General features: G+C 40.3%; 1 protein-coding gene across 1 annotated transcript in view; it reads right to left on the bottom strand.

The window, feature by feature from the left end:
* The window catches only part of STAB2 (stabilin 2), a 73,948-nt gene extending 57,356 nt beyond the window's left edge, over positions 1-16,592 (bottom strand). Inside the window, exons 1-9 of the mRNA XM_056514336.1 lie at positions 16,265-16,592; positions 13,999-14,132; positions 13,062-13,177; positions 9,434-9,519; positions 8,576-8,645; positions 6,692-6,787; positions 6,410-6,535; positions 4,766-4,962; positions 3,899-4,032 (exon numbers count right to left, since the gene is read on the bottom strand). Coding sequence (XP_056370311.1) covers positions 3,899-4,032; positions 4,766-4,962; positions 6,410-6,535; positions 6,692-6,787; positions 8,576-8,645; positions 9,434-9,519; positions 13,062-13,177; positions 13,999-14,132; positions 16,265-16,348 — 1,043 coding nt within the window. The 5' untranslated portion in view covers positions 16,349-16,592. The remainder of the gene's footprint in view (positions 1-3,898; positions 4,033-4,765; positions 4,963-6,409; positions 6,536-6,691; positions 6,788-8,575; positions 8,646-9,433; positions 9,520-13,061; positions 13,178-13,998; positions 14,133-16,264) is intronic.
* Positions 16,593-19,576: the final 2,984 nt, after the last annotated feature.

The following is a 19,576-nucleotide window of genomic DNA, read 5'->3' as shown; positions in this document are numbered from 1 at the left end:
TAATTCTTTGCTTCTGCCTGCTCTGAAGTGTGTCAGTGTGTGGGGCAGCCTGATGGCTGCTTGCCTGATGTGGTTGGACTCTTGTTAGCTGAGCCAGGAGACAGCAGTGTCTGCCTTGCAGGACCTCTGAATAAAGGCTATGTGCAGCTTCTGGTCCCAAAAAGTGGTTGCTGGAGCCCAGAAATCCTTAAACCTGCCTGTGTGTGGGTGAGAAGGCACAGCACAAATGTGAGGGGTGCTACTCTGGCAGCAGGGAGGCTGTTTTGTGAAGACCTCACCCATGACATGGGATTTGGCTGGACTAATGGTAGTTAATGGAGGAGCTGGCAGCTCAACACTCCTTGGAATAGCTGCATGGATTTTGTAGAAAAACCAGACTGGTGTCAGTCCTTTCAACAAAGCAATGTGGTATTTTGTTACCCTGCGCTTTAAGTAATGCCACCATTTTGGGCAAAGATACTTGTACTTTAACATTATTAATATATATATATATATATTTTTTTTTTAAATTTCCCAGCACAAAATTTTATGCTTTTTTAGATGTATATGTTGCTGCTGTCACTGTTCTGGAAATAGCATCTGATATGTAACAGCTTGTCTGTCTCCTGGGGACTCCAGCCTGTGATGTGTGCCTGACCCAGTACTCTGGATGTCTAAAGCAGACTCTGGTCATGGTGCCCATGAGATGGACAGACAGACACTGGATTTAATAGTACCTTTCCCAATTAAGTGTGCAGCATGTTCAATATTCATACAAGCTCTATCCACAATGATTAATCTCTCTGGATATTTTTTCCTGATGGCATCACTAGAGAAGGAACATTACTTCATGTCAACAAAAGATGCCTTTTCTGTAATTGATCATTTGCATGTGCTGGTTGTTAAAAACACACACCTGGGACTAGCACCCCACAGTGGAATCAGGCTGATGCCAGATCCTCTCCTTTCCCCATGTAAGGTCTCTGCTGTAGCTGTTTCACTGGTGAGAGCAATACTATTTGAAAGTCCCCACAAGTCCCTGCAATCTGGGGAGCTGCACACAGGCTCAGAGGAGTGTTGAGATTTTGGCCAAGAGTCTTCAGCTTTGACTCTGACCCTGGGTAAAAATGGCAGTCTAAAAGCATCCTACATTTTTAGGATTCTATTCTGAGAGTGAAGCTGCTTCTTTTTAAGGGGATCTCTTGAGCAGAGAGCATGGCTGTGGAGCCTGGATGAAGGGTTTACAGCTGGGAGTGAGGAACAGCTGCTGCTTGGGAGCTGATATGTATTTTCTGGTGGGGCAAATATTGCTGAATTGCTGTAGCTAGCTCCCTTCCACTTTTGAACAGAGAAAACAACTGAGGCTTCAAAGGAGCTGAGAAATGGCATAGTAGAAAAAAGGAACTACCCTTGAATTATGGCACAAGTCAGATCCAGGTTTCGAAATAAAGCTCTCCTTTTCCTCTAATGTTCATAAGGAACCAGGTGGTTCTTATGGTTAAACATAATAACTTTTTTTGGCTATAATTTCTGGGAGCACAGTGAACTGCAGAAATTCCTATATAGCTTGAAACTTTTCTCCTGAGTGGGCATTCAAGTAACATAGTTTGGATTTGTGTGCCAAGGGAAAGCATTGAGCAATTACAGATTAGCACCTATTGCATAGGATTGAACTCTTCAACCTGTATGTTTCCTCACTCCTTCTGATGAGGGAATTCACTTTCTGTGGCTGGGAATGGGGAAGACCAGCAGGATTGGAAAAGATGGGATCTGTCACCACTTCAGCTTCAGGGAAGAAAAACTCTATCTCTCTGGAAGAGGGAAGCTCAGCTTTCTGTCTCCATTTTACCAAAACCCTCTATAATAGAGTTTTGGTTTATGAAGCTACTAATTTCTACATTGAAGACCTAGAGGAAAAATAAGAGTGGTATTGAGAGAGAAAATAATAGAGTTTAACTGGTGGTAAGGCAGCTCTCCTTGGAAACCAGAGAAGTTATGATCTAATTTGCAGTATAATTCTGCACTGGTTGGAGCTTCATAGCTTCTGGGCAAGGCTGAACATGATTGCTGTGCTGAAGCAACACCATAGAAAGTGTCAGCACTCACTCAGGAAAGATCTACCTGGGAACATAAGACAGACGAAATCGTGATTTTTGAGGATGCTGCTGTGTTATATTCACAATTTGAATGTTTGGGTTTTTTACATATTTGCCTGTTTGAGAGATTAATTCCTGTAAAAATAATTTGGTATTGGAAAAAGTAGAACTGTCTATGTGGGGAAAGCTAACAGCACAACTGTATCCTTAAAAGAATCAAACCAAAAGAAAAATAGAAAGGAAGCAATGCAGTTTTGTGGTCTCTGTTTGTTTTAGAAAACAAACAAACAAACAGAAAATAACCAACCAAAAAAGCCCTACCAAATACATTTAAAATCTGGGAGGCAGCCAAAATATAGTCTGTCACTTACCAGCATCTATTTATTGTGCCCACATTTACAAATCAAAGCTTTTCTTTGTAAAGTTCCTCTTTCATGAATGGATTTTCCTTAGCTCAAGGTTTATTTCAATCCCACTCCATTCTTCTGTACTTTTCTTCTATTAAATATCACTAAATGAATGATGTACAGAGAATTTTTATTGCTCTTTTCCATCCCCAGTAATAAATTTTTAAATTTAAATTTTTAATAATTTTTTTTCCCATTCTAAAACTCTCAAAACTTTCTCAGCTTTCAAAAAATGTTTTACAACAGTGAAACAGTGACTAACTAGGAATAAAAAGCTCCTGATTTGGAATTTTATTTCCAAATTTCAGCTGATGATGTGCAGTATGGTAGAACTCTATACTAAGTGTTGTGTAAGTCTATAGTAAGCAGTCTGAGTAGCATGCTATGCTGTAGAACAGAATATTCCAGAGGGGATATTCCAGATAAATTTGTTTGAAAAGCACAGTAGCTTACACAGAAGTGATGCTGATATTACCCTGCAAGGGAAAGCTGCATGATGACACAAGGGCTGGCAATAAGAATATTATCCTGAGTGAATGCTTTCTGTCTATGGATCTATTTGATAATTTGTTCCTAACTTACAAGGAATGGCCTGCATTATCCTTCATGTTCAAGATCTCAGCACCCTAAACCTGTTATTTCAGGCACAGCTCTTTAACCCAGTCATCACTGGGCTATAGAAACACACAAACCAACTTCTGTGGTTTAAGTTTAAGAGAGCTTTGTTGAGTTTAGTGGCATTTTTGCCTTTTTCCTAACACCCATGTAGCATATTTCTGTACAGGAAAGGCCAAGTCTGCTAGAGGTTTTGCAGTTTCCACCTGCTTGCCTTGAGGTTTTAAGGAATCTGCTGGGGTTGGTGCTGCTTTCACAGCTTGGGGGGCAGATTCTCTGGCTATATCTGTATTGGTATACTCAGAAGAGGCAGAGCTCCAGTACTATCCCATAATTAATGCTGATTAATTTTCACCCTGCTGCCTGGGGTGTTTCTGGCCCACACCAAGTAGCATTTTCCCTGGAAGTGCCCAGGCACAGTTGAAGGGATAGCATGAGCCAGGGACTGCTGCCAAGAGGCAGTTACTCTGTTTTGGAAGAGGCTTTAGCTGTGAGACAGACAATGCTGCTTGTCCTGAGGAAGAGAAAAGAGATTTTGGTCTCTTTTATTTATTTGTGGAGGAATGACCTCTGAGTGCTTTAAAAATAAAACTTAATAGGTGTTAGCAAATGGCCTGATGAAATCTAACACTATGTTAGTTGGCTGACCCTAACCCCATTAAATCTTGTGATTTGTCCTTGATAAAGACGGCATTAAAGATAACTTCAGGAGGTGTCCATCCACAGGATTTGTTTTAGCAGCCCATTTACTCAGGAAAGAGGGAGAAACTGTGGGGAAACTTTCATAAGAAAAAGACTCACTCAATCTGTCCTGGTGCAACTGTTGAGCACTTGGCTTTTTTGTGGCAGGTGTTGTTTGTTTCACAGATGTCTATCATGCTGCAGCCTTTCCCAGGTACAAAGTTGGTGTAATGCTCCTTGCATTCACAGTGGGACTAAATCAGAAGGATGTGAGAGGGGAGAGAAAATTAGCTGTGCACAAATTGTGGATTTCAGCATAATTTCTGGAACTAGGGCTTGAACAGTGTCTTAGTTAATCACCTAGTGAGCTCAGACACAAATATAAAGCTTATATTTGTACACACCCGCCTGTGCTTCAGCTCAGGGCACTTCACTGAGACATGACCATGAACTGCAGAACAGCCCTGAATGATCAAGTTCCTGTTTGGCTCTCCAGAGTGTCCAAGCAAACCAGGCCTTTTCAAGTCTTGCTTTTTTGGTGGTGTGAGTTTTATGCACAGAAATTGGAGCCAGTGCCCAACATCGTGAATAATATTCAGTCTTTGTAAAGTGCTGTTCATTGTTTTTAGGGAATCAGATTGCTTCTTTCCTTAAACTAAATTTAGACATGTATATGTGGGACTAGTATAAGGACCCTGCTGGTCCTATTAGTCCCCTGTGGTCAGAGAGACAAAATTTAACTGGGAGAAGATTTATTTCAATGCCTTCATTTTAGGGAGGCAAATCAGAGCCAAAAAAGTCCCAGAAAAGACAACACTACTGCCATTTCTATTTTCAGAGGGGAGCTAAAAGGACTCCCTCCTGGTCAACAGCAGAGCTTATGGTAAAGCTAGGAGTAGTGTTTGATTTCCTTGAGAGCTGTTTCCATACCCTCATGGCTTCTTTTTGAAGAGAAAGCATTATTTCTGCTTGGGCAGTTGCACTGACCTTTCCTGGACCATCATAGATGCAGATGCTGGACTGTGCAGGGCAGCTCCCCTGTGCTGCCTGGCAGGGGTCTATGGGCAGGCAGACCTGGCCATCCCCTGTGAAACCCTCTTGACAGCTGCACTGGTGCTGGTTTGGCCCCAGGTACACACAGTCAGCGTGAGGATCACAGACCTTTCTGGAGCACGGGTTGATAGCTTGTGAAAAAAGAAGTGAAGTAAGAGAATCACTGTCCACAGCTCTAAAATTGGAGACAAGGATTTACCAGAGCACCTGCATGTCAAACAAAGCCTGGGCAGACTAAACTTTTCATAGCAGCCAAGTCTGAAGTACTGTGGCCTCATGGAGATGGAAGGGAGGAATGTGTTTTTGCTAACGTAGCAACCAGCTGTTTGCTTTTGAGCAGAAATGATCTCTTAACTTGGCAAATTGAGTTATAAACAGATTAAAGCACGTAACGTGCTCATTAAAATATCACAACTATTTCCTTGTTCTCTGGTGGATTTTAACTAGAGCAGGTCAGGTGGGAGGCATGAGGTCTGTGCAAGCTTCAAGCACATGTTAGATCAGTTGGAAAATATTTCTCAATACAATAGGCCTTGGCTGTTTTCTTTCCGGTAGTTAAACAATATAATGTCATCAGTTCAGCTGTATGGAAAGCTGTCCAGCAAAGTGCTTTAATCTCCCACTCTAGTACGCCACATACTTTCAGGATGGCACTAGAAGCTCACTAGTTATTTCCATGAACCATTTTTTTTTAGGCAATAGCATTGCTTGCTATTTTTCAAAATCAAGCAGTGCTTGGAGAGCCTCTTCTCACACCTTTGTGTCTGGGTTACGTTATGGTTAAGCAAACATTGTATCTAGAAGATGGCATGCCTTGAACCCATCTAAAAAGTGATGATTCTCACTGTTTTCTCCTCTTTTCCTCCCTTTCTTTCCCCTCAGCTGAGACTGATCTGAGCCAACCTCTAAGTTTTGCATCAAGCATTGGATTAAACAATATTCTTTGTTGCAGTTGGTCTAGAAAGAACTGGTACCATGAGACATGAAGTGAGTAAGGAAAAGAAAATCTGGACTCTTATGCATTCAATTTGGGCATTCAATGGCAAGTTGAGGAGTCTATAAAGGCACCTTTAAGGTAGAATTTGCCTGTAGCTGAGATGCTATTCACTTTGTTTAATGAAAAAAAAGGAAAGCTAAAATGAGCTAAATGAGTGGACTTTGTGCTTCCTGATGGAACTGAGCTGCCACTTGATGGATGCTCAATAAATATAAGCCCTTGGTTGCTGTTGTTGATTTTTATGGAAGCAAGCTGTGAGGCTGAACTGTACCAAGCAGAGGGATGTGACAGCAGTGGATTTGTAAGCACTGATGACCCAGGATCCACCTTATGTATTTCAGGGGGGTGGACTTGCTTTAGTCTCATTGCATGGACTATAACTCGTTAGCAATTGGATGGATGGGCTTCTGAAGCACATTTTAGGATTTCGTTCCATCCTGAAGGAATCTAGTTTGTGCTTTGGAATACGAACACAAGAAAAATTAGATGGTGAGATGTGGCTCAGAAGCACGTTCTATATCTGGACTATAACACTAGTGGTGGTGTGTCGAAGAACTGGGGCAGACATGGAAATTACTCACGTTCACATCGTGTGCTGTCCCCATGGAAGCTGGGCAGACAGGTGCATTGCAGCTGCCTTCCATCCTCGGCTGAGACAGCACACCTGGAGTTTGCAGGGCAGCGCAGCGCCTCGCACTCGGCTATGGCTGAGGGACAGAGGGACAGGTTAAGCTGTGCCTGCACACTGAGAGACTTTGAGCATCACTGTATCTTTGGTTGCTTTTGCATGACTAACCTGAGAGCAATTAAATTCCACCTGCATCACAGCTGCTGAATACATCTCACATGGAAATTCTACTTACGCTGATCGCAGCGCAGCCCTTTGTATCCAGACAAGCAGGTGCAGCTTCCATCCCCGGTAATTCCACTGTTGCACACTCCATGAACGCAGTCACAAACTGTAGGGAGAAATGGATTTGCTTTACTGAACACAAATGGTGTTCAGAAAGACATTGTTGGTGGTTACTCACAGCAAGGAGTGTCCTAGCAAGCAGCTGTGGCCAAACCAAACTCTGACCTGAGTGCCTGAATTTATAGGCTTCCCTTACTGAGGTAATCAGTGCTTGCAGTTGCAAATGTTGGTAAATAATACACAAATTTTTGAGGGCTGTTAGGAGCCTGGGGTCTGAAAATCTGCACACACACTGTCAACACCAAGCTGACTTGTTGCTAATGCCATGAGCCTTGTAAAATTCGACAAACAACCTGAAGCCAAAATTGGACATAATGCGTAACACAGACCTCTTTAATAACAGTAAAGCTATTGTTTGTTTTTGCTTCAACTCTGTATCTCTCAAGCTCTCATCTCTCAAGAAGAGATGAATTTGGTGACTTTTTTTTTCTCCTCCCTAAACAGAATTTATTTAGTTAAAAGCATAATTAATCACAGTAGAGATCTCAGGCTTCTCTCTTCCTACAGTCTCTCATTTCTGGTTGTATTCTGGTTATAAACCCAATGACAATATGCACATAAGATGATGCATTCACAGTCCAGGAAACTGTGGGACCCTTCTATAAGTAATTTTTGAGTATACTGAAAAAAATGTGTAGTTATAACTGTTTGAATTATGGCAATGATGCTTTTTAAAAAGGCCATTTAGAGTTACACTCAGCAAAGTCTAAAAGAGGTACAGAATTGTACAGCTGACTTCGTGTTTAAGCTGCAGTGATGTAGAATATCCTCTTCCCCTTGAGAACATAGCTTGTGTTCATGCAAAACACCTGCAGAAATTAATTGATAACTTCCTACCTATGTTGATAGTCATAATATAGAAACCAGGCATGTCTAAGGTATTGCTGAAAAGCAGTTAGCCACAAATTAACATTGTTTGTAATATATTTATTTTAGAACACTTGGAGGACCTCAAATATCTGAAAGCTGAAGTGTAAAATATTGCTTAAATTAATATGTAATTGAATCCTCCTGTAACTTCTTGGAAAATAATTACATTTATGATATTAAATTCATTCAAGTACCTTATTTTCATGAAAATGCTGGCTCAGTTACATTTCTATGTATCAACACTGGCATCCAGTGGACAGCTGGTGGAAGAAAGGCTTTTGAGCCAGCAGTGATGTAGGATTAGTGTAGAAAGGCCAACACAGATTATTTAAATTGAGAGCATTTTGACTCCTTAAAAGTAACATTATGTAGATCTTGAGAGAAGAAGATGAGTTTTATTTTGATATAAGCAACTATTGCCACTTAAGAATAAGACTGTTTCAATTTTTTTTTCCAGGCAGTTTTCTGTTTTTTCAGCATACTTTTCAGCAACAGTCAGGAAGGTAAAATAGTAGAGATGATTAAGAAGAAGGCAAAAGTGGAAATTGTTATGTGCATATATGCACTTGTGATACATAAACATTTTAAGAAGTATACACAGCCTTAATTGTTCCTTCAGACTTCTGCTTCTGATAGATGTATGGCTAATCAGTGAATTCATCAATCACCCAAACCCCAAAACTAAACAGCCTTTTCATCACTTTTGACAGAATTGTGTATCTCCCTGGCACAGAATAGAGTGAAGAGCTCCCTTTCCTTTCCCCATTGTGTTCTCTGTGGCCGACAGCAGCTCTTACTGGGAACTCTTTGGGCTCTCAATGCATTTCACTGTGATTTCTTAAAGTCTGAATAGAGCTTTCACTCCCTTCCTTTCCCTTATCAAATAAAGGAAATTGAAACGTACCTGATGTGCAGTCAGGGCCAAATAAATTGTCTTCAGCACATTTTTCACAGGCTGTCCCACCAAACCCTTTCTGTGAATTACACAATGGAAATCAAAACTTAAGTTTCTCATCTATCCCTATACAGATAGATAGATATATGCTTAGCAGGCTGAAAACAGCATCTGCCAAAAGAAAATAACATGTAAGTTTCAATCAATAGCTACTACAATTTAGAAAACAATATTGCCCCCATATCTTTTTTAAAAAATAATCTGTAGATCTTCAAATCAGATGTTCTGAATATTAAGGTAACAATGAAGTACACTAATCAAGCCTAATGTCCAAATCAGGCTTACAATTGTTGAGTTGTATTTTCTGGATACTTCTACCTCTGTCTCTTTTTCACATGTCCCCAGAAAAGGACTATTGATGTAAAGATGAACCAGTAGAGGGGGAAGTAGAAAAGATTAATTTGAATTGTTTCTTAAAAATCTATTTGTCTGAGGTTAAGCACTGCACGTTGCACTCTCAGCAAAGGAACAATGTATGGAGAGTATAGCCCCATGTAAAAGTACTTTCTATTTAGGGCAAAAATTACAAAAACATAGAGGAACTCAAAACATCTGTCTCAGGAAGGTAAGATGAAAGAATTTTTTTTATAATTCCCCCTGAACATGCTCAAGTCTGGAGAAATAATATTGTGAAGATTAATGCAATCCAAGCAAAAAATGAACTCTAAGCTGGTCATTGCTGCTGTTTCTGGAATACTTTCCTTTAATGTATTTATACAGTAGAACATACATTAGAACCTACATTACTCCTTAGGAAGCTTACATGCTATTGTTGTATTTTATTTTCATTTAAAAGAAAGGATGTACCTGACAAGTGCATGTTCCATTCCCAGTAATGCCCTGTGAGCAGCGTCCTCTCCTGTTGCATGGTGATGCAGCTCCTCCTGGACATGCTGGAAATGACAATGGTTAAACAATCAGTCACCTTGGATGGATTGATAATTTGCTCTCAGGATTTTATTTGATGCTAAATTAGAGTTTAATAAACATTTTTCCCCCCCCCACCAAAAATTGCATTTGCATTATGTGGGGTATTTTTCCTTTTCCCTGCTACCTTCATAAGAGTGTGATAATTGATTAAAATGATCTTGGAAATTGCAATATCTAGATATCTCACTACCAAATCCTGTCCAAGGGGCTGTGGTCACTAATCAAACTTGTGTGCCAAAGGTGTGTTATGCTCTTCAGTGCCTCTGATGCTAAAACCATGGTTACAGGCAGTGGTATAGAAGGTGAGACAGTCAGAATAAAAACCCCAGCCAGCAGGATTAGATAGAAAAAGTTACCATATTTATAATAAAATAGTATTTTTTTTTTTTTCTGAAAAGTTTCAATATTCAAATCTGTACTGAAAGATTGCCTACAGGAAACATATATAACAGTGGTTTTTAGTCAGATCATTCTGTCAGATTTTCTCTCCTGTAGGGATACTTTTAGTTTTTACAGTTGTCCTGTTCCTCCTTGGAAATGATGTATTAACTCTCTTCCATAAGCCTTTCCTTCCTGTAATTAAGATTCCCATTAAGTACCATAATTTTGATACAGGTAGTATGTAAATGTATCAAACTCCTTCTGCCCTCACAGAGACTCTGCTGTACCTTACTAGTGAGATTTATTGCTTATAAAGAGTCTCAGAGTTTGTTCTGTGTGGGTGGAGATGAGCAGCCCCAGATTTATGCTCTCCCTGCCTAAGTTAATACTGATTTAGAGTATTTAGGTAATGTGGAAGTTTTAGTAAAAATGAATTTGATTTGGAGTCATGAGCACATAAGAGGATGTGCATATGTGTACACTCAGTTCCACTGAAAGCTTTGGCTTTATACCAGTCTGTTAATATTTCTTAATTTATTTCTTAATGTAGTCTGAGGTCTATTGCATCTGTGTAGGCTTCTTTTAAAAACCAATAAATTTAAAGATGAACATTCTAGTGATGTTTATCTCATACACACTAAAATAATAAGATGTTTTAAGAATTTAGGTTAAATAACTGCAAATGAGGGAAAGTAATAAATGCATATCCTTTAATCTTTAGAGTGGCTTTTAGTAAATCTTGTTTTCTGGATACCATATGACAGCTAAATCTTAAGGATTCATGGAAACTGTTTAATATTTGCACAGAATGGAAAAAAGTATTTGCACTGATGCTTTAATTAAATGTGCAATGATAGAGAAAACTCAGACTTCATGGTATAATTCCTAGGAAAAGTTACTTTGAAATTGTTTGACAAAGAAGGTGTTTTTTTTGCTGTTAGCATTCATTGCACTCCTTGTCTTCACTACATCTTGTCTCTTGTTTTGATACCAGCAAAACAAGATTCCAGGGATAGCTTTATCAGAAGTTGGGTAAATTACCAGGCTGTTGTACAAGATAAAGTGCTTCCTTCAACCAGCAGGGCCACAGGAGGCAGTGCTGGGACATGGAGCAGTGCTGGCACAGTCACCTGCTGCCACCCCAGGGAGAAGAGAGACCTTTGCTTATATTGGGGATGCTTTTTGAAAAGCAGTAAGAAAGAGATGCTCTTGCTTATCTCTTAACAGCTGTCAGAGTGTGAAGGCCAAGTCTTTGAATCCAGGCCAAAAGAACCTAAATCCATCAGCATATTTTTCCTTCCTGGACTTAAATTCAACACTTTCCAAGTGCTATCAAATAGAGCCTCTTAAAGCACTTGTCTTTGCCTGACTCCCTGTGAGGCTGAAGCAGTAAGAAATATTTGAAAAGAAGTATTTTGAACCATATAATTTGATAGCATTAAATTTAGTATCTTTCCCCTTGACCTTTATTTTTTCTTCTCCCATTCCCCTTCCTTTATTCTTACAATTCTTTCTACCTTGTTGGTCATGCCATACACCTTTCAGTTGGTGCCCAGGCTTTTTTTGCCATGGAAATATTTGCCCAGAGTGGGAACCTGTGCAGGGCTGAACTCCACCACCTGTGGTACCTGTGGCTGGATGATGCTGGCAGTGTGGAAAGGCTGTGCACTTTCCCCCTGGCACTTTCCTGAGCCTGTGCTTTTCTCTTTTGACTTGATGACTTTTTACAGAGGTATTGGTGTGCAGCTGTGGGGAGGGAATGGGACAAAAGGTCTTTCATTCATTCTGTGTGTTTCAGCATGTGCTATCATTTAAGGAAGTCAGAGTGCTATTTAAGACATAATTCTGTCCTTGCCATTAGATGCTAAATGTGAAGTAAACCCTAGTCAGGGATTTTTGCCCGGCCTCAGGAAGGACCATCTTTCCTCCAAATATTTCAACTTGTGCCATATCCTATTACAGAAGTTGTGATAACCTAGAGATAAGTATTTTCTTTTCTTCCAAATGAAAGCAGAAACAATGCTGAGACCTTGATTCTTTGCTTTTTGAGGTCAGGAAGTTTGTCCGAAGGAAGGGAGGGTTTTCTTGCCTTTGCAGTCTCCTTCACACAGTGGTGCAGGCAGGGCTCTGATGCTGGGGCAGGGGACTCTGCCCCTCTCCAGAAATTCTGCTGCCCCTTGTTGGCTGCCCAGAGCACCCTGGCTGTGGGGTGGTGAGGTTGATTTGGTGGTGAGCTGGCAAACCACCCCACAAGTCACTCTCCTCAGAAGACATGAGCACACACTGCACACTCAGCCTGTCTTCTCTCTTGAAGTTGCTGTGAGCTGCAGTTGGATTGCTTCCCTTTAGCAGATAAATGACTGGTATCTAAATAATAGCTTGGGCTGAAATTATAATTTTTAAAAAATCTATTTTGTGGACAAAGGACCTCATAGACATTAAAACAGAACTTGAGGTCATTAACTAAAGGAAGAAACACTCTGGCTGGGCAGAGAAACTTCCTCTGTGGGTCTGTATGCCTGTCTTGGTAGCCTGAGATTTGATGCATGTGTGGAGATGCTGTAAAGCTTTTCCTGAGGAAGGGCAGCAGGAGGGGAGGCACTCCTGGTTCCCTTGTTTCAGTAATGGCCTTCAGCATTCCCAGGCAGTTTAAGAAACTGTTTCAAGCTAAGCTGAAAGAAAAGATCCTCCCTGCATCACAAAGTCAAGAATTGAGGAGATTTGGAAATATTTCAGTTGCAGATGGGGATGGTTTTGACCTAAAATGCAACATTTAAATTTGTGGTTTGAAAAATCTGAATTTTTAAAATCCATTTTGAGGATATTCCTGAATGAAATAATTTTGAAGGCATTGGCTGTAATGATTTGGTTTGAAAATCTCAAAATCTAGGAGGTTTTCTGGGGCTCTCTACATTTTTCTATTAATTTCTCTTTTTAGAGGAAAATTTGAACAACTGCTTTTCTTCAAAGTTTTAGCTGAAAACTGCTATTTATTTCTACTTTTATAACAAGCTCCGAGGAGCAAACTTCTCACAGCAATAGTTTCTGAAAAGAAGAAAAACTGCTGCTTTCTTTCTGTTCAAATTCTATATGAAAATAAACCCCAAAGCCCTAAACAACTTACCCATGCAGTCTGGGCCCCAGTGGCCCTGGCAGCACTCAGGTTGCTCAAATTCCTTCACACAACGATGCCGACAGCCCGGAAAAGAAAGTGTGTGGGTTTTAATTTCCAGGTAGTACCTGTGGAAAAGAAGTTAGAGCTGCTTTAAAGTACTTACAAGCCTCCTGTGGAGAAAAATGATATACTTAAGTTCTTCTTTCAGTGTCAGACAAGAGTTCTTTAAGCTTGATTGCATTGATCTGCATGTTTTTCTTCTTCATTAAAACATACATTGAATATCAAGGTCTAAAAAGATCCTTGGAGCTGTTTCTCTTTCATGGAGTATTTATCTTCCCACTCCAGCCTAAATACAGCACATTTCTCTATGTTTTGGTTTGAAACAGTATCCTAAAAATTGTTTAATATCAAGGTTCTTTACATTCTAAGTTAGCTCAAAATAGTTACATTTTCTCTAAAATACTGCTTTTTCTTTTTTCTTTTCCAATCGGAATGGCAAGATGTCTAATTAGTTTTGAGATATCTCTTCCTGCCCTTCACCCCCACAACTCGCCGAGAAATGTGAAAAATACTTTATTTATATGATATATAAGATTAACATGTAAGCATAATACAATATAACATTACATGTTTATTATATGTTTTTGTATCATTCACATCAAGTGTGCAGAATAAGTATAGAAGAGATTCTATTATACTGTTCAAGAGAAAATCTGTTAGAACATCAATAGCAATATTTATTTTCCTCTTATATCATTGCTGTTTAACTTCAAGCATCAAATACCCTGAATGCAGCTTGAGTGAATTCTGGATTTGGTGAAGCCAATGGTAAATGTTCCATTTCCAAGAAACTTGCATAGACTAGAGATTTTTTGATATGTATTAACGTTTTCTAGTTACTGGAGAATGATATTCATGAGAAAAGCTCTGACAGAGGAGATACCTGCAGTCTGGTGTCCCTGTCCCATTGGTAATTTTGGTGTAACCAGCAGGGCACTGGGTGTCAAGGTTTAAAGAGCAAGGTACACATTTGGTTTTCACTCTAATGAGCAGCTTTTGATCACATTGCTTCTTCACCTGAAATGGGACAAGAATAATTAAGAAGAAGGAGAAATACTATCCCAAATGACATTGCTGAAAAATGACAAGTTTAACTCAGCTTTCTTCTTACTCACAGCTCTTTTCTGTTCAGCAGGAGCTCCTTGTTTTGGAGCTAAACTAGGTAATAGACCACATGTTAGTGCTTTGCAAAAGCTCTGTTTGCACAAAATATGTCCAACCACTGCAGGATAAACCCTTCAAAGTCCTAAGAGTGCTTAATCAACAAATACTTAGTTGTCAGACTTAAAAACCAGGTTACAGTTACAGCATCAGACTATAGAGTGTTAGTTCCAAAGTTGCTGACAAGTGCCTTCCCAACTCAAAGGCAAAATTAAACAGGGTGTGGAGGAGGAAAAGTAAATCAGCATCACTGTATTGATCTAAAGGGCTGTGGCTGGTATTTTCAATCTGGTGTTAAAGAATGACATCTTGCTTTGCAAGAACACACTGAGAAGAGCAGCCCTGTTTTTTTAAAGATCTGTTTTTATGAGTCTATTAAAGCAGTTAAGTCTTTGCTGAACTGCATCTAATGCTGGCTTCATCTTCTTTCTTCCTGGTATTTCTAGAAGTTCATCATTCACAAGTAGTGAGAAATGACCTAATTCAGAATATGGTTTTTAAAAACTGGCAACAAAACCCTGTGCAGTCCAGAGAGTCCTGGACCTTCTGAGCACTCGTGGGATGCTGCAGAACCTCTCAGCTGGTCTGGGTGGGTACCTGGCACCTTGGGCAGGATTTCTACACGTCCCATGGTGCTCCTGGATGGAGCCTCACTCAGCAGTTTTTCCACTTGACAGCTGGACATTGCAGCAGCAAAGTTTGTGAGGAGGTTGCAGACACTGACAAGGAGATTTAGCTTCATAACCTCTGAGCCACTGTATGTGATTGTCACCACCCACATATAAGCACATTTCAACATCTATCTAGCTGTCAAATTTTAGTCTTCATAAGTGCACTGTTGAAGTCTGGTCTGGGTAACATTGAAATATTTGGGTAGCGAAACCCTTTTGTTGTGTAGATGCTTTTTGGGTTTAAAGTAAAAATGTGACCTTTTCCCAGATGTGGGTATGACGTGGATACAGTTTGAAAAGACATTTGGTTGTCATAAAAAAGGCATCCCACAAAATTTCATTTTTGGAACATTAAAATTGATTGAGTGTTTTGAAAAGGAAAAATTTAAATAAAAATGACCTATGCCTTTTCTATACAGCAGCTGCAAAACACTGTTTGTTTTTGAATTATAACATAATTTCCACTTTCTCCTAATTCTTCATTTTCCCTTTTTGCTTTTAGAGAAAATGGAAGAAAGTTGACTTCTTAGTGTCTCTTCTTTTGGTCACGTCTTTTAGTATTTTTTTTTTTTAATAACAACTTTAACATATTTCCCTGTAATTTTTGTACATTTCAATGTACAATGTTTCAATATTTCCATTTAAAAACTGCAACCAACCAACAACAGCAGCAACAAAACACCTGTGTGTCTTCCTTTTCCCCTTCTAATTTCTCTCTGTCCTTTTGTTTCCTCTTCTAAATCTGTTCTGCCTCTCTACAAGAGTGGTGAAAACAGATGTTGTGAAATTCCACAGAATCATTGTATTTCTACATGACAAATGCACCACTTCCCCAAAGGTCTACAAACCCTTTAATTACATTTATAACTTTGTGTTACTACTTTAAATAGCTCAGTTCCTTAGATTTTTATCCCTTACCTGTCTAAAATAGCTTTTCCTCCTTTTACTTAGTAGGAACAGATAATTTTCACTATAGAAAATTTCATTTTCTGACTTAGCAGAAATCCAAATCAATTTCTTTTGATTAATGCATAGTTTACAGTCTTTTGCCACACGTGCCAGTTTTGGAGATTTTTTCAGTGTGCTTAGGCTATATTATTTGAGCCAAATTCTCATGCAGAATAAACAGATGCATTTCTGTTATTTCAGAGGACTGAATTACAGAGCTCTTAGGTTCTTAATTCATTGTCATATGCACCAGTGACCGCTAAAGTGGCTTTTTTCTGCTATAGGATACAGTATCTGATAACTGTTCTCTCTATAATGCAGAGTAACATAGACAAATAATAATCCATTACACAAAAAGGTTCTACTTACCTCATCTTGGACTTGTGATGTCAGGCATAGTTTCATTGCAACCAAAAAATAAAACAAAAATAAGAACCCTGGACTTTTCCCCATTATGAATTGGACTTTTTTCTTTCAGAGCAGTCCAAGAATGAAAACTGAAATTCTGACATAAAATGATTGTTAGAGGTGCTGTTTCTTCTGCATTCTCAGGCAAATACTTTTAACAGGTTTCTTGTCTTCCCCAAGGTAAATGAATGAAGCATAAGGCATGCAGAGCTTGCCCAGGCAGGAGAGATTCCAAAATGCTGGGTATTTGCTGAAAGCACTCCCTGGAAAGCTGAATAAAGCCCCCCTGCTGAATGGCAGGATATCCTGACAGGGCTCCAATCATTTAATCCTCTCTCTGGAGCCAGTAATAGTACAAAACCAAGGACACTGAACTGTTATGACAGAAGATGATTTCTTCTCTTAGCATGGATAGGGGCTGGAGTAGCTCCTGTGTTTCTTATTATTAGTTATTTAGCTGATCTCAGGGAGAGCAAAGGATCTCTGAAAGCTGGCTTATCAGCTCTAATAGCATATGGATAGGTCACCCCAATGTGGTTCTGGCAGAAATACTACTAATTTTATCTCAGGAGGCCAAAAGTACATCTCCCAGATTTGGTTAGCCAGAAAAAAAGAGGCATATTTTCCCCACCTTTTGCTATTTTTGTTAAATAATTTTGACTGGTTTTCTGGTGCTAAGCAGAGGAAAATTGACTAATCTATATTACTTGGACACGATTGGGAGAGATGAATATTCAGATTTGCCAAAAGCATTTTAATTTTGCCATTTTGATTTTCCTAAAGCAAGATTTTTTCTTTCAGAGTTTTTCAGCTCATTTCTAATGCTGCTCTTTGCCACTGCTCTGGTCAGTCTTGTTAGGGCAGGCTCTCTCATGTCTCAAATACACAATAATTTGTCTCCTTCCAGTTTGTGAGCTTTGCCTGGTCCCCATGACTGTGGGATTTTTTCTGTTATTATAAGATGCTCCTTAAGGGTGCCTTAATACAAAGCTGTGCTTCATAACACCTTGTCTTTAACTCTGTGTGGTTTTCCTAAAGAACTGAGTGGTGATAAACAGATAACACAACGTACAAATCCATCTCCTTTTGTTATATGCTCTAAAAGAACACTGCAAAATGGCTGGAGGTGGCAGGGCAAGGTGTTTCCTGTGCACTCATCAGATCCTGCTCCTTTCTCTATATGATGAGGAAAGTAAATCATTCCTTGTTTGTGCAGACATGATAGCAGCCAGGGTTGTGATGGACATGCTGACAGTAGGTATGTTTCCAAGAAGGGCTGTTTCTTTTTTCTGAGGTCAAGGTTTCACGTTACTTTGGCTTTGCACACCATGTACAATCTGGCCTGGTGGAAGGCATGGCTCAGCTCTTGCTCCAAAAGCAATCCTGGAGGATCTCCTCTTCTGGGTGCTGATAGCCCATGGCCACATCCCCTTCCTTTTGGGATGTTGGGAAGCCAGACTTACCCTCCCTCTTCTGCAGAAGTGCCTGTGGGAGCATGGGCAGAGTGGCTGTCTTGGCAGGTCTGTGACACCTGGGCAAAACATGTCTGCAGGTCCCTGTGTGGTGCTGGAGGAGCTGAGAGCTTCTTCAGCAGCTTGGGGTCAGCTGGGTCTCCTCCTGTCACCACTTCAGCAGTGCAGTGCTGAAAGGAGCTGTAAATCAAGCACATCCCTTTCCTGTCCTGTACACTGAGATAAAAAGTAGCAGCATCAGCTCTCTTGTTATCTGCTCTTGCCTCTTATATAGGCATTTGTGTAAGTAAACTCTTTTTCTCTTTCCTTCCTCTCCCTTCTCATCAGAGCATGGCCTCCTCATAACTGCTATGATGATTGCTTTCCTTGTTCCAGAGGGACCAGCCACCCTTTCCTCCTGCTGGTGACGGGCATTTTCTTTTTCATGGAGGTTGGAGGCTGTGCCAGGCTCTGGCTACAGCTCTACCTGACTGGCTCCTGTCCCACTTCGGGCAGAAATCTGGGCTAAAAGGTCACCTGGCACACAGGGTGGGGCTCCCTGGGCCTCTGGGGTGGGAAGGTGGCACCTCAGTGCTTGAACAACCTGGGAGCTGCCTTCCTGAAAGCTGGGATCAGTTTGGCATGGGGAGCCCAGCCAAGCCTCCCTCCTCAGATGCCCTTGTCTCAGCTGCTAGTCACCCTTCTACCTCTGAAAACCTTCAGGTTGCAGCCTGGTGAAAAAGATTGAGAGTCACTGTGTGTGCTTTAATACTGCAAACGCCCCGTGGCAGGGCATTCCCTTCTGTGTGTCACAGTTTTGCTCTGCTATTGCATTCCTGGACAGGATGCTCCTACTTCAGGTAATCGTGAACTAGTTGTCCTTTTACTTTCTTCATTCACCTACAGCCTCTCCCCAAGTTACTTCATCTATTTTTGTGCTGTAAATGTCAACCAACCAGAGAAAACATGATGGCTCATTTATGTAGATGTTTTTGAAAACAGTGTTTGTGTTTATGTCAACATCACAATGAGGTAGTTGCTCTTTCTTAGAGCCAAGTTCATGAGGTCAGTTCAAAAGTAAATCAAAATCAGCAGAGATACAGATATGATGGTTGCAGCACTGGCTTTTTTCTACACAGTTTTGATGACCACACACTTTTCTGTATTTTAAAATTTTTTAATTGAGTATTGACCATATAGCTTGCATTGTATATTCTTCCCCTTAACTTTCATAATGTGAAGCTCTCTCAACCAGAGGTGAGTGAACTTACATGATGAGGTCTCAGAGACTCATACAAAGCTCAGCCATTTCACAATCATATTGCCAAAGCCCCATTTCAGAGGAAGAAATAAGAAAGAAAGAAAGAAGGCTACTTTGAAAGCAAGAACTCATTGCAGGCTGAACATTTGTGAGCTCTGCATGATAGAAGCTGGTACTGCTTTCCTGGTGTGTCCTACCCTACTTGCTCCTCTCCCAGGGGTGCAGCCTGTTTAGTGAGATCTTAGAGAACATCAAGGTTGAGGGCAGTATTGAGCTAAATTTGATATTCTTGGTAATTTGGAAGTAAGCAGAAGAAAATCAATGAATTATTGTTTTTTTTACTGTATGTGGCTTCTGTTTTAGAGCCAGTCACAGCAGGAAAACTGTCACAGGGGTGTTTGAATACAGTTGGAGGCTCCACATGTCTGAGGGAAGTCACTTTGCTCTTTGTTTGGAAACTGGCTAAAGCACCTTGCAGAAGGCTAGGGAAATAGAAAATGTGTTCATAAGAAGAAAGCTTCCTAGGGGGAGGGAGGCTTTGGCTCTGCCGAGAGAAACGTC

This window comes from Oenanthe melanoleuca, chromosome 1A, assembly GCF_029582105.1.
Source record: "Oenanthe melanoleuca isolate GR-GAL-2019-014 chromosome 1A, OMel1.0, whole genome shotgun sequence".
Classification (NCBI taxonomy): domain Eukaryota; kingdom Metazoa; phylum Chordata; class Aves; order Passeriformes; family Muscicapidae; genus Oenanthe; species Oenanthe melanoleuca.
Note: the sequence above shows the minus strand (reverse complement) of the source record. Positions and strands in the feature narration are given on the sequence as shown.